The 14,331-nt window shown below is 35.6% G+C and overlaps 1 protein-coding gene across 1 annotated transcript; it reads left to right on the top strand.

Moving 5' to 3' along the window:
- Nucleotides 1-2,824: 2,824 nt before the first annotated feature.
- On the top strand, nt 2,825-13,492 carry LOC134819702 (uncharacterized). Its single transcript, XM_063829788.1, has 12 exons — nt 2,825-2,888; nt 5,423-5,860; nt 6,105-6,299; nt 6,968-7,073; nt 7,315-7,391; nt 11,131-11,212; nt 11,775-11,866; nt 12,090-12,166; nt 12,326-12,407; nt 12,576-12,711; nt 12,869-12,951; nt 13,120-13,492. Exons 1-5 carry the CDS (start codon nt 2,831-2,833, stop codon nt 7,379-7,381), a joined length of 864 nt encoding a protein of 287 aa, XP_063685858.1. The 5' UTR covers nt 2,825-2,830; the 3' UTR covers nt 7,382-7,391; nt 11,131-11,212; nt 11,775-11,866; nt 12,090-12,166; nt 12,326-12,407; nt 12,576-12,711; nt 12,869-12,951; nt 13,120-13,492.
- Nucleotides 13,493-14,331: the final 839 nt, after the last annotated feature.

Raw genomic sequence — 14,331 nt, 5'->3', positions numbered from 1 at the left:
ATGTTGGCGGGGACTAACTCATGAACTATGTTGTTGAGTGCCATAATTTCGGTGACTTTTCCGCCAAGTGACCCTTGAAAACATCATATACTAGTAGAACTAGTGTTATATTATTTGTAGAGAATATTTTAATGGTGTACAGTGTAAGCATAGTTCAAAAATGTCTCTATTAGTATTGCCAAATTGCTTCCAGGCGTTTTGCACGAGCAAAATGTTCAAAAATGTTTGCCTTCGGCAAACATTTACGATACTACTACTATAGTATTGAAATTGATAAAACCTTTGAAATTCTGACTGTGGCGCACAGAAAATCATTCCTACACCCCTGAATTATCTGCTATTACATGTGAACATTGCGAGGTATCTAGAGGTGGGAAAGGAGGAATTATTTTTGTTTTACGGGGAATTGAATAATGATTGAATCAAGTAATCAAGCTTTCTTGGAAACGCGTAGCTCCAGTATAGACATGGGTTTAAGTATAAGTATAAATTACAAGTCATTATCAGGGTACCATACCAACTACCACATAACGATTGAGAAATTTAATTATATCTCCCCACGAATTTTACCTGGGGACCTCTCTGTTCATAAACAGGTTGAATATATATTGGAATAACAATTGATAGGCCGAGCGCCGCCCAGTAACAAGAATTTTGATAGAATTAATTTGTTTATAATAATATGCTCTCTCGTACCACAATTACTATTAGAAAGTTTCTTATTTTACTCTTAGTTCCCAAAAATTATTTCGACAAACATTTTGGTGGCCCTCTCGTAAATTAATGGCACATATAAATGTTTGCATTGCATTGACACTTTTATTTGTCACTGACACTATACAATATACATGTAGTTAAACTTAAATTATTTCATGTTCAATTCCATTGGAAATAGTTTTCAACCAAAACCCAAAATTGGGTAATAATATAAAGTGCATGGAACGTAACAAAAGTTTCCTTTTTCCAAATAAAAGGAAATGATATCAAATTAAATTACCGTTTCTGTACTAAACGCGAAATGTTGCCGAGAATGAAATCGGCCGTGAATGAATCAGAATAAGAAAAGCGAACGACCAATATAAACTGAAGTGTTTTTTTCTCTCATTATCTGGCATCCTGAGGATAGAAATAGCCGCAGAGATATATGTTTATCTTAGAAACATAGTACCTATGTCCACAGGCTGGGTTATCGTCAAGGGAAGCATTACCTTACCGTAGATGTTTACTTAACGGCTAGGAAAGATTCATAGATTCCTCTACTGGGTTAACTTCCGGTTACCTGATTAAGATTTGTATGAAGTCGTGACCCCCATACCATTGTCGTGACCCTCATACCATCATGTCGTGACCCCCATACCATTGTCGGTCCACTTAGTGTCGGGGTGCAAACGTGAGGTAAAGTAAGATCATTTCCAGAAATTCCAGAAATCCTCCATAAATTGCAGAATGTTTAAGGGCTGTTCCACACCAATTATACAGTCTTAAAATATTTCTTGTTTCATTGAATCATTCAGTCGGCTAAGCTAATTTATCATTCGATCCCACCGCCAGCTCATTTCTGGACTTGTGTCTTATTTTCAATTTTCAATTTTCTTCGTCCATCAAATTTTCCTGAACGTCACTTATCATATATTATTATTGACTTTTTCCGCCAAGTGACCCTTGGAAACATCATATACTAATAGAGTTTTCTGTGCCTCCAGCAGACCAAGGAGAACATTTCCTTCGTTAACTTACGGCACAATAAAGTTCTCATAGTTGTCATATTCTGGACAAAAAGTTCGAAATGGACAAATTTTTGAAAAAATTTCAACGGACTTTAACTTGGACGGACATTAATTGAACGGACTTTATTTTAACGGACATTAAAATGAACGCTAGGGCCTCCAGCGTTCAAGTAATGTCCGTCCAAATAAGGTCCGATAAGGTATATACCCCGCTTACATAATCGCTTATATACCCCAAATAAATCAAATCAAAACATATTTTGATCATAGTTTTGATCATAGTCAAAAAGCGCTTTTCATCGTTTATAGTCGCTTATAAGCGACAATTGAAGACAATAACATTTACGATACTTTATAATCACTTATAATCGCTTATAATATCTCGTACCTGACAATTTTTTCCTCGTTTCAAATACGTAAAAAAGCGCTTATAATCGTTTATAATCGCTTATAGACAGCAAATAAATAAGCGCTTATAAACGCTTTTCAGTAGGAAAATTTCAAGAAAAGCGGTTATAAGCGCTGATCATAGTGAAAATATCGCTTTTTAGCAGATTTCAAAAAATCGCTTATTGTCGCTTATAATCGTTTTATAATCGATTTAAACCGCTTATTAACTTAAAATAAAAAAGCGTTTTTTTAACGATTAGTAGGCGCTTTTTAATTTGGAACTTTCCCTAGTGAATATAATCGCTTATAGTCGATTAAAAGCGTTTTAAAAACGGTCCAAAAAACGGTTTATAAGCGTTTTTTGAAAAGCGCTTACGGAGCGATAATAATCGACAACCCTAAAATAAAAGCGTTTTTTTATCACTAATAATTTTAATTCGCGATTTATTATCGCTTTTAAAGCGCTAATAATCGCTTTTGCAAAAATATTTTATGGAAAAAGCGATTATAATCGTTTTTAACCGTTTATTAACGGGACCGTTTATAATCGCTTTATAATCGCCAAATAACGGTGGGTTTTATCAATAAGCGCTTTTTTAGCGTAAAAAAAGCGGTTATTACCGCTGATCACAAAAAAATAGTTATGGAAACTTGCCGTTGATATTTCGTTTAAAGTTAAACATCGATTTTTCTAACAATGTAGAATGGCAGACATGCGGAATCTTCAAACGACGTTAATATTCCTACAAATCATCTCGCTATCTCTCTGTGGTAAGCTACGTGACATGTGCATGCATGAGCTGCTATTTTACTTATCATTGATCAAAAATAGATCAATAATTTATCGTTATAGAAAATAGTAGTAGTAGTAGTAGTACCACTTATACCCGGTGAAATGAGATAATTATAGTATTAAATATTTTTCACCAAAAACCAAAAGTTGGGTAGATTGGACCATCGACCGTATCTCCTTTTTCCAGACACAAAGGAAGTAAATCAATTTAAGTTACCGTTCTCAAATTTATGCAAAATGATACCGGGAATGTAATCGGCCCCATTCATTCACGGCCTGCAAATTGTAACGAATTTAGGTTTACTACATAATTAATCAAGCTCAGTAGAAATCTTTTTGAGCTGCTTTCGGGCTGATACTTAGTGTACGTCTGCGCGCGGGATAAGAGCTGTAGGTAGTGTGTCCAATGAGGTGAAGTTTATCCAGTAGAAGTGCAAGTGTCGAAAGTATTATCTTTGAATTGACCACAGGGTGACAGGGATCAAACAAAAAAGAATCAAGACCTAAATGATAATATTAAAAATCCATATGGTGTCACTATATAAGTTCAAATTGTTTAATTCTCGGTAATTCACTCCTCTGTTTGCTTCATGCTAAATCTAACAGCTGAAACAAACAAGGGTCTGACTCTGAGTTAACAACTTATACTCAACACGACATTTTCTAGATGTCTCAGCCTACATATCATAGACTTATTTGCTGTGGCTTGTGTAGTTACATTATCTGATTGGAGATACATCTATTGTTAAATAAGTGTTTTTATTTATATTTGTTTAAATATAACTTAAAACTAAGATCTTGATACTAGTGACCTCCTAGGGATATACAATTAACGCTCTAGGGAAAAAAGTTTGCTGTTTCTCAGCATTGTAACAGTCTGTAAGTGTATGCTTTGATCTTTCGCAAATACAACAAGGTGAAAAGTTCTAAAAAATTTTTGGTCGCATAAATACTGCTACCTATCGAGTGACGGCAAGGCACCTAACAGGCAGCCAAGTAATCGGGAAAAGAAGTAATCGGGAAAAATTTGAATTACATGGCTCTGCAAACCGGATAACAGGTTAAATCAAATGATTACATAATATACTGATTAAAAGTTTACCATAATGATATTCATGCGATGTATCGCATAAAAGTATCCAATAAATTTGGTTCACAATAAATTTGGTTACAAACATTTTGGTAATACCATAATTTTAGTCACAAATTTCGCAAATTTGTATACTACCTATGGGAAAAGGAAGTAAGAGCCATGTACTATGACTGTTGTCACGAGTAAAGGCACGGCCTCTTAACACACTGTGCCATTTGTCATGATTTTAGGCTCGATCTCTAAACATACTATGATAATTGGGATGAAAATAGTAAAATGTGAATGCTCAGTGCTGTCACGTCGGTCGGGTGGTTTAACTTTAGTGGTTTTAATACATTTACTTCCCACACGGACGACTGGGGTTCGATTCCCAGTGGGGACCAATCTGGTTCCCAGTGGGGACCAATTCGGTCGGATGCAGTTCGGCCACCAAACCATGGTTTGATGCTTTCAGTCTAGTAGAACTTCTATTCAAAAAACTTTTGGCGGAAAAAAATTTTAAATTTTCGAAAGTTTTTTCAAAAACTACCTACCTTTCCCAGTGTTTCAAGAAATTCCGATCATTTTGAGCCAATAAACATATTTATGATTTTTACTTGCTTACTTGCTAATTAGTAACTATCCAATTATCTAATTGTCTGATAAGAACATTTGTTTTACAAAAGTTTTTCTCGTCGATATGATAATTACCCTCTATTAATTCGTATCCTTCTACGATGTTCACAGCTGAAGATATTTGACAAACAAGAAAGGAGGTAAAAAGTGGCAAAAGTGGCAAAAAGTGGCCTTAAGACATGTGGACAATTTTGGAAAAGTTGGCCACCCGAATGAAACTTAAAATTGAACCTAAAAACGTCATAAATCCTTCGGAAGCTTCTTCTGTCAGTAGATCGATTTTTTCAGACAGATCTGTCTGTACTATAGTACTATCTTTGCACTCTGCACTGCAAAGTGCAAATGTCCATATCACGCAAAATATTGACCTTATTAGGTAATCGTGACGTAACGTTATCCATGACAGTTGGCACAAGTACTGAATAGACTGCCCGCAGTCACGTCAGGCACGGATTATCAGCTAGGTAAGGCTTTTGAAAAGCCGGGTGCCTGAGGAGTTCTCACGTATCCTTGGCACGCCCTATAAACATTAAACACACTTATACGTACATATGGTCATTGGTCATTACATCTGACCGCACCATGACAACAGTCATGGTGACAACAGTCATGGTGACAACAGTCATGGTGACAACAGTCATGGTGACAACAGTCATAGTATGGTTGGGCCCTTAAATTCTGAGAATAAACTATGGGCAAAATTTATACAATTCCTTTACAATTTTGCTAGAACACCTCTTCTTTAAATTCATGATATTCATTAATCGTTGCTCAGTAGTCATGAGTTAAACATACAATTAACAGGTTGGTTACCAGTCGAACGTGAGGTGAAAATAGAGTGGGATCCTGAGTCGACACCTTTAGAAATTAAAACTAATAGTGTGCTGGGGAGTAACGATCATGTGTATGTGTTCTTCTACTCAGCTGAGGGACAGCTTTCAGGAGGAGTCGTCCTCCGCTTCGGCTCTACTCCACATTACTGGCTCCTCTACTGCAGCCCATCCTACACTAACTTCCCTGTTAAACTCCCCTCTACTGCTGACAAGGTTTGGCGTATCACTCTAACCAGAACTGCAGGTGTTAGAATAGTGATACAATGTAACGAGGTAGAGGTGCTCAACATACTACTCTCTTATTCAACGTGTAGGTATCCGTACTGGAGGTCGTACTGGAACAGAGACGTGGCAAAAATACAGTTCCATTCCTCCGACACAGCATCTGATTACTACGGATCACAACCAGGTGACTAATAACAACAAGCATTGGTTTAACAAAGTAACAATAACTTTAATTTACAAATAGGTTTTCTGTCTAAATTTCAAGTATGCCATTTAGTTATTTAACATAAACACATATATTATAGGATATGGGATATAGGATACTTAGTACATATTGTTATTTATAACTTAATAAAAGTGATCATAAGAAACTGTCAAAATAACCCTTATTAATCAGTTTAACGTGATTTAATATGAAATATCGACAGTGAGCTGTACGGGACTGAAGGCTGAGTGGAGAACTGCAATCAGAACAACAACAAAGTTCCCAGTAGTCCCAGGAACCGTGGTGGAAGTGAATTGTATTGAATCCAGAGCTCTCAATAAAGGGAGCAGCGAGGTGACCTGCACCTCAGGAACAGAATTTATTTTCAATCTAAATGAACCCGAGTGTATAAATACAGGTATTGCAGAAGCAGATATGCTAAATGACCATAGTATCACTACAAAAGGATAACTAAACTCTTCATACAACCAGGGTAGTATCAGCATAACCGACGAAAGGGGGTAAAATAATGTCGTAAGGGGCCGGGGAGAGTTGGTTAATGGTTATATTACTATAGAAAACTGATTTAATTTAATCTTACAGTTGATGGACTATGACAAATAGCTCAGATGATACTGCAATCTAACTTAGATATCTAAATTCTAAATAAGAAAATGTATGTTTGAGTTTTCCGGTTGGAAAAGTATGACAGCAGAAACCCAGTACCCATAAGTCCCCAGAAAAGTTATCGAGATCTCAACACAACAGCATTTGACAAAGTAAAATAAAATGTAAAATCAATTTAAATTCAAAAATTTAACAAAGAATGCATTTTCATTATAACACAGTAAAACACTTTGTTTCATAAATATATTAAATTTAAACTAAAACAATTAATACAATCGTGAGATGTACGTAGAATCCAGCTAAATGTTACAACATAAACCATTGATGATATAGTTTATCAAATATTAGAAACTAACCGCAAATCCGGTGATTTCCATTTCAAATGACAAAAACCAGAAGATCTTAATAAGGTCTAATGATAATCTATTCCTATCTCAAGTTATTAATTAACAACCCCAGGAACAAAGACGATGATGTATAAAGTCTATACGAATGTCGACAGAATAGAGATGAACAGGAAGAAAGTGAGAGAATATCAGCTCCAATTAATCTATGAGAATTCAAGGTTAGTAAGAAAAATGTCCACTTAAAGTGTTTGTTTTTTTCGTCATATACTGCAACATTTCTATTGTGCTGAATTCCTAAAATTCACTTGCTATTTAAAACACATTGCTATTATTTAAATTATTTTCCAATTTAACTGTGACCAAATTTTACATTTTGAACATGAACCGTGTTGATTGCCAGAAATCACATGTACAATACCAGAAATAAAGTGTCACTCGGCAATAAAATCACCATTTCAGAATACATATTAAAGAAACGAGCTTCATGGCATTGATAAGTGATGAATACCTTGAAAAAGACACATAACTCCATCACTGTGAGAAATATTTGTGTTTTTAAACATTCATAAAAATTATTCAATGTTAAATACATTGAAATGACTTGCTCTTACCTTTGTGATAAGAGTGAGCTAAAGCTCCATGCTAAGATAATCTAGGTAAACTATAGGTAAAAATATAATATTAATCATAAGCTAAAATGTACTAATCTTTGTATTCTAAATGGGCAAAAAGAAGAAACATTGTCAGTCAGTCGAGAAAATTGTCAGTCAGGCTATATGGCAGCTTTGTAGATGTTGTGACTATGCTAGTAGTGGTCCCAGGCTTGCGACTGGAATTGCGGTGTTAAATCGATTTAATGGTATACCAACGATCCACCTCCCACTTGTTGTTTGGTACTTAGCATTAATAGTGTTAGCTGTAGCCATTTATGGCAAGAATCTTAAAACTAAAGGGGATGACAAGGAAAAGAGGAAGGAAAAAGAATAACGGAACAAACAATTAATTAAAGTATTTATAGGAGCATTAGATATTGTAATTACAAGCTTCAATAATAAATCACTGACTAAAACTTCTAATTTAAATGACACTTGGTACGCTCGCCCATTTTCACTGGTCAGTCTGAACTTCGGTTTAGCACGTTGTACACTTATTCATCTAAGTTTCAGAATTTGTTCAGTTTAGCAGAGTTAGTACCCGTGTTTCAATAAATCAAAAGATATCAGGGGAGTTCTTTAATAATGTTATGGTCATCTAGAATACCGAACTTCCTGAAAACGTTATCATATTTCCTCAGACAACGTTTAATGCCTTTAATCAGTCTATCACGGCTATATCCTCTATCAATTAGAATTTTGAATATTTTGTGAAGATGGGAGGTAAAGATATCCAATCTAGTGCAAACATTACCATATCTAAGAACTTGACTTGAAAAAACGTTGTAGCCAACCTCGGTTGGGATGTTACTGTGAGGAAATGTAAGGGATACAACATGAAAATTAAAATCATCGGTTTTGTTATACACTGATATTTCTAGTCCTTCTGTGGAAATATTAATATTTAAATCAAGGTAGTTAATGATTGTAAGTAACATCGTTAGTAACAATCATAACAACAATATCTTAGATTCCACGTTATCTTCCAATGTATGTTACTAGACGTCTTTCCAAATGATAATTATTTGAATCGTTATCAATCTGCGTATCCTTTACATCCTTCCCAATCAATAAGCTGGATATTGACATTGGGGTAAAAGTTCAACGTGATAAAATATTATTATTCATGTAAATAATGTCCCTCATGATAATAATAGTGTCCGTTCATCACGTTATAACAAGATTCTCATCGTCAATAAAATATTATTAATCATGTAAATAACGTCCCTCATGATAATAATAATGTCTGTTCATCACGTTATACCAAGATTCTCATTGTCAATAATATATTATTAATCATGTTAATAATGTCCCTCATGATAATGATAATGTCCGTTCCTCGCGTTATAACAAAATGACGGTCATGAATTGACTGTCATGTATAATATAATATCGTTATGTATCATATTAATCCAATAGTCATGATAAATAGTATAACATATTTGTATCATTTCTATCATGTCCCAAATGTCCTATTACCCTCTGAAATACCCCAAATTCCATCAATCCTCATCTGCGTCTGGTTGTCCGCTGGCCTCTGCATCTTCGTACCGCTTCTTCTTCCCGTCCGCCTGCAGTAACCTCGCTGGATTCCTAGTCCTCCCGGATCTCCGAACAGTTAGCGCCGCATCAGGTGGAGCTACCGGGGACTGTTCCATGACCTCCGGAACACCGTCGTTCACTTGAGGGTGTAGTTCATCTCGCTGGGGTTGTGTCATCGTAGGGGTGTCCGGCTCCAGAGCCACCTCACTGCTCACTACTCTCTTGTGCGTTTTCAAGTAGTTGAACCGTCTATCTTTACGCGTGCCTCTACTGTCCTTATCCACTGGCTCCATCGTGTAAGTATATCCGTCACCCTTGATCGCTGTTACCCTGTACGGCTCCGAGTAGCGGGGGGATGTCTTCCCGCCTTTATTGCTCCTTGCTTCGTCTGTGAGCATATAACGCACCAAGTCGCCTACTTCGTACGGGGTTTTGCAGGGTCCTTCTTTCTCTGCTGATTCCACTCTCTCCTCTTGATATTCGACCAGGTTTGTTCGTGCTTGCTCAGTCAACAGTCTGCATTCTTCGTCCCTCTCCTCCAATACAGTTGTTCCAGGCTTCTTCACCTTATCCCTCTCCTGAGCAATCATGTCGTCTGGTCGGTTAAAATCCCTGCCAAACAAAAGCCTAGCTGGAGTAAAACCTGTTGTAGCGTTGATCGAGTTGTTGTGGCTCCCTTGTACCAGGTATAAGGCCTCCGGCCACTTCTCCCCATCGTTCTCGCAAAGGCATCTGATCTGGTTCATTAACTGGTTCTGCCTCTCTACTTGCCCCTGGCTCTGGGGGTGTCCCGGTGAACCCAACTTGTGTCTGATACCCACTCTTTTACACAGTTCCTCGAACACCTCTGCAATAAAATGTGGACCTCTATCTGATCTCATCTTTTCCGGGATCCCGAAAAGACTTATCCATCTCTCGACCACTGCATCTGCTGCCGTTTTTGCTCTTGCATCAATGCTCGGTACAAAGATTATGAACCGACTAAACACATCTTGCATTTGGAGGACGTACCTGTATGGATGATCCTCTCGTCCCCCAATCCACTTACAAACTTCCATGCCACCCTTCTGTCGAGGTCTAATTGGCTATCTCCGTCGTATGCCTCTTTCACCGTCATTTGCAGTCGGGTCATGTAGTCACTGATTGTCTCCCTGGGCTCCTGGATACTCTTCTCAAACCCAAGAATGTTCAGCTCGATTGCCTGTACATTCGTGAATTTATCCTTCAACTTACTTACAAGTAATTCGTCGTTACTTGTCCACGGATTCAGCATGGAGCTCGCAAAACTCACGTAGTCAAATGCTTCACCTTGCAGACAAAGCGTCAGCTTCCCAGACCTGTAGGATGGGGAGTCCCACCGTCTCAGTCGTGCCCGCATGTTCAGCTCTTTGACCACTTTATATCTCTCGATGAACCTTCTCATTGAAACTGCAGAGTAGTCCCCGTCGTGTCCAAAAGATAGGTCTATCCTCTCTTCCTTTCCCATCGCGTCGTACGGCGTCCCCAGTACTTTTTCCTCTACTGGCTCCTGTTTCACCTTGGTGCTTCCTTGGGCCATTTCTCCGCCATAACTGCCCGTCAGCATTGTACAGGCTAATACTGTATCTACGCAACTCTTCTGAAAGTACTCCGCCTCGACATTGTCATTCGCCAAGTCCTCTTGGGCCAATGTCATCCGCTGGAGCAACTCTACTGCTTCCTTGTTCATTTCCTCCCACTTCGCTTTATTCTCCTGGATCCGCTCCTGAACATTGCCAGCATTCTTCTTGATCTCCCGGTTCTCTACTTCCAGGGCTGCGATCTTCTCCGACATTTCCTTGTTGTTCTTCATCAACAAAGCCAAGCTGGCCTGCACCTCTTTCATTTGTTCATCCATAGCGTCGTTCGTAGCTTGCTCTTACCTTTGTGATAAGAGTGAGCTAAAGCTCCATGCTAAGATAAGTAACATCGTTAGTAACAATCATAACAACATATTATTTATAAATATGTATTTAACATTAAATTAAATTCAAAATCATTCAAAGATTTAACAAAGGTTTGATGTATTGCTATTATATCATATTATAATAATTTGTTTCAGACCCTTACTCATTAGGAACGAACCTTTCAACTAAAAAGACAAAATGTGAATCCTTTGTTGACCATTTTATGAGCTGTGAGCAGTAAGTACAAGAAGCGGAGGGTTACTCTTTTCGTCGAAATCTTTCAAAAACTGCTCAATCAATGTCCAAAAAATTTTAAACATTATTAGGCTTATATTGATACTTCTCTTACAAAATTACAATAAAGTCTTCATGTTATGTATCCTGGGTTTGGACAGGATAATATTACCCGCTTAAAATATTTCCATCGCGTTACATAATACTCAATAAATATAATAGATTTGTAGTCTTGTAATTAGTTTTGAACTGCTGAAGTTTATCCAGCCGTAATATATAACAACCTTAGAAAAGCAAACTTATTTGCCTTCGTTTTTATTTTTAAAACCTACTTTCAGCTTTTATCAGCAGCTACAACTACGGTACGTACCTATACTTAATACGTAGCATCTAGTTAATTGTAATACCATACACCATTGATAGCTTGGTGATATTGTCTAGCAAATATTAGAAACTGACTGGAAATCCGGTGCTTTCCATTTCAAATGGCAAAAGCGAGAAGATCTTTATATCGTCAATTAATGATAATTTACTTTTATTTTAAGTTATTAATAACCAACTCCAGGAACGAAGACGATGCTGTATAAAGACTATACGAATGTTCAACAGGAAGAAAGAGAGGATATCAGCTTCAACCAATTAATGCTCGAATTGAAGGTTAGTAAAAAATGACCTTTTTTAAGTGCTTTTTCGTGATAACACTTCTATTGTGCTGAATTCCTAAAATTCAATTGCTATTTAAAACACATTGCTATTATCTATCTTATTTTGAACTTGACTGTGATCAAATTTTGAACATGAACTGTGCTGATCATCAGAAATTACATGTACAATACCGGAAATAATGTGTCACTGATCGGCAATAAAATCACCATTTCAGAATACAGATTACAGAAACGAGCTTTGTGGCATTGATAAGTGATGAATACCCTGAAAAAGACACAAAACTCCATCACTGTGAGACATATTTGTGTTTATAAATATTTATTAACATTATTCAATGTTAAATACATATTATTTGTAAATATGTATTTAACATTAAACAAAATTTAAAATCTATTCAAAGAGTTACCAAAGTTTTGCTATTACATCATATTTAATAACAATTTATTTCAGACCCTTACTCAGTAGGAACGAACCTTTCAACTGATAAAAAAAATGTGAACCCTCTGTAAACCTTTTTAAGCAGCTGTGAATAGTAAGTACAAGAAGTGAAAATATTCTTCTCGGTTAAATTTGTCTACAAACTGTTCAATAATTATTAATTCATGAAATGTGATCATTTCTACTTTTACGTTCCGAACACGAAATGTGGTGTTTACCAAAAACTACATAATAACAGATTTTTGTCACTCTACCCTTTCAGAATCCAGGAACGAGCCTCATGATATAGAGAGAAGACACAGACCTCCGCCACTGTGAGATACTGCTGTAACCAGACATTTCAAGCGATCTTAATGAACAATTTGACTAGTAATAGTATCAACCTACCACTGAAGATGGTAAACATTGTACACGTACCGAACAGTAGAACCGGTGTCCCTTTTAACATTTTAAGAAATGCAACCGATTGATAAATGGAATCGGATTAATCATTTTAAACGTTTTCATAAATATGCATGTAGTGCTATTATATCATATTATAACAATTTATTTCAGACCCTTACTCAGTAGGAACGAACCTTTCAACTGACAAAACAAAATGTGAACCCTTTGTAAACCTTGTTAGGCAGCTGTGAATAGTAAGTACAAGAAGTGAACATTTTCTTCTCGGTTAAATTTTTCTACAAACTGTTCAATAATTATTATTTCATGAAATGTGATCATTTCTACTTTTACGTTCCGAACACGAAATGTGGTGTTTGCCAAAAACTACATAATAACAGATTTTTGTCACTCGACCATTTCAGAATCCAGGAACGAGCCTCATGATATTGAAATGAAGATCACGAGAAAAGACACGGACCTCCGCCACTGTGAGATACTGCTGTAACCAGACATTTCAAGCTATCTTAATGAACAATTTGACTAGTAATAGTATCAACCTACCACTGAAGATGGTAAACATTGTACACCATACCGAACAGCAGAACCGGTGTCCCTTTTGACATTTTAAGAAATGCAACCGATTGATAAATGGAATCGGATTTTTTTGAGAGATAACTTTAAATCATTGTGAACGTTTTTATAAATCGGCATTCACCGAGAAATTCAGAGATTTATTTTGAAATTTATAAAATAAATGTTGTGTGGAGTGTGATTATTTTCTTTAAGGTGTATATTATTACTGATATTATTATTTAAGGTGTATATTTTTAACTGATGTTTTTTTAAATAAGAAATTTAAATAAATTTCATTTTACAATTTACATTACTTTTTTAAAGTACTAATTTAAAAGCACATAGTTGTATTACTTTTGACTTTTCAGTTTAATTACATTACTTCGTTAGTTAATGACTATGATTTCTTTCAAACAGGTGCAATAATTAAATGTGTAATCTGACAACTCTCTTTCGAATAAAACATTTCAGCAAGGCCATAAAATAATACATCATATACATATAATAAACAAATAAATAATTGAACAAGGTACTGTAAGTGCTTCTATAAACTCACCATTTAAATAAAATGCCACTATAAGACCCAAAATTAGTGGCTCACGACATGAACTTATTGGCCAAAATTAAAGAGTGAGAAAATATTCTGTTTAAATCATTTATGGCAGAAATCGACCACAATATTGCGTAATTTACTATTTGATAATCTCAACGAGATGCTATTTAGATTAATATGATAATTATGTTTAATTTACTAATTTCGCTAATCATAATAATTTTGCTAATTATAATGATTTTGTTAGTTATACTAATTTTGCTAATTATACTAATTTTGCTAATTACACTAATTTCCTTACTTACATTAATTTTGCTAATTATACTAATTTCGTCAATTACACACACTAATTTTGCTAATTACACTAATTTTGCTAATTACACTATTTTTTCTAATTATACTAATTTTGCTAATTATACTAAATTTGCTAATCAACTAATTTTGCTAATTATACTAATTTTGCTAATTATGTTGATTTTGATAATTATATTAATTTTGATAATTTAAC

Source organism: Bolinopsis microptera, chromosome 8 (assembly GCF_026151205.1).
Source record: "Bolinopsis microptera isolate Bmic1 chromosome 8, MBARI_Bmic_1.0, whole genome shotgun sequence".
NCBI lineage: Eukaryota > Metazoa > Ctenophora > Tentaculata > Lobata > Bolinopsidae > Bolinopsis > Bolinopsis microptera.
This window is presented reverse-complemented; position numbering and strand designations above follow the sequence as displayed.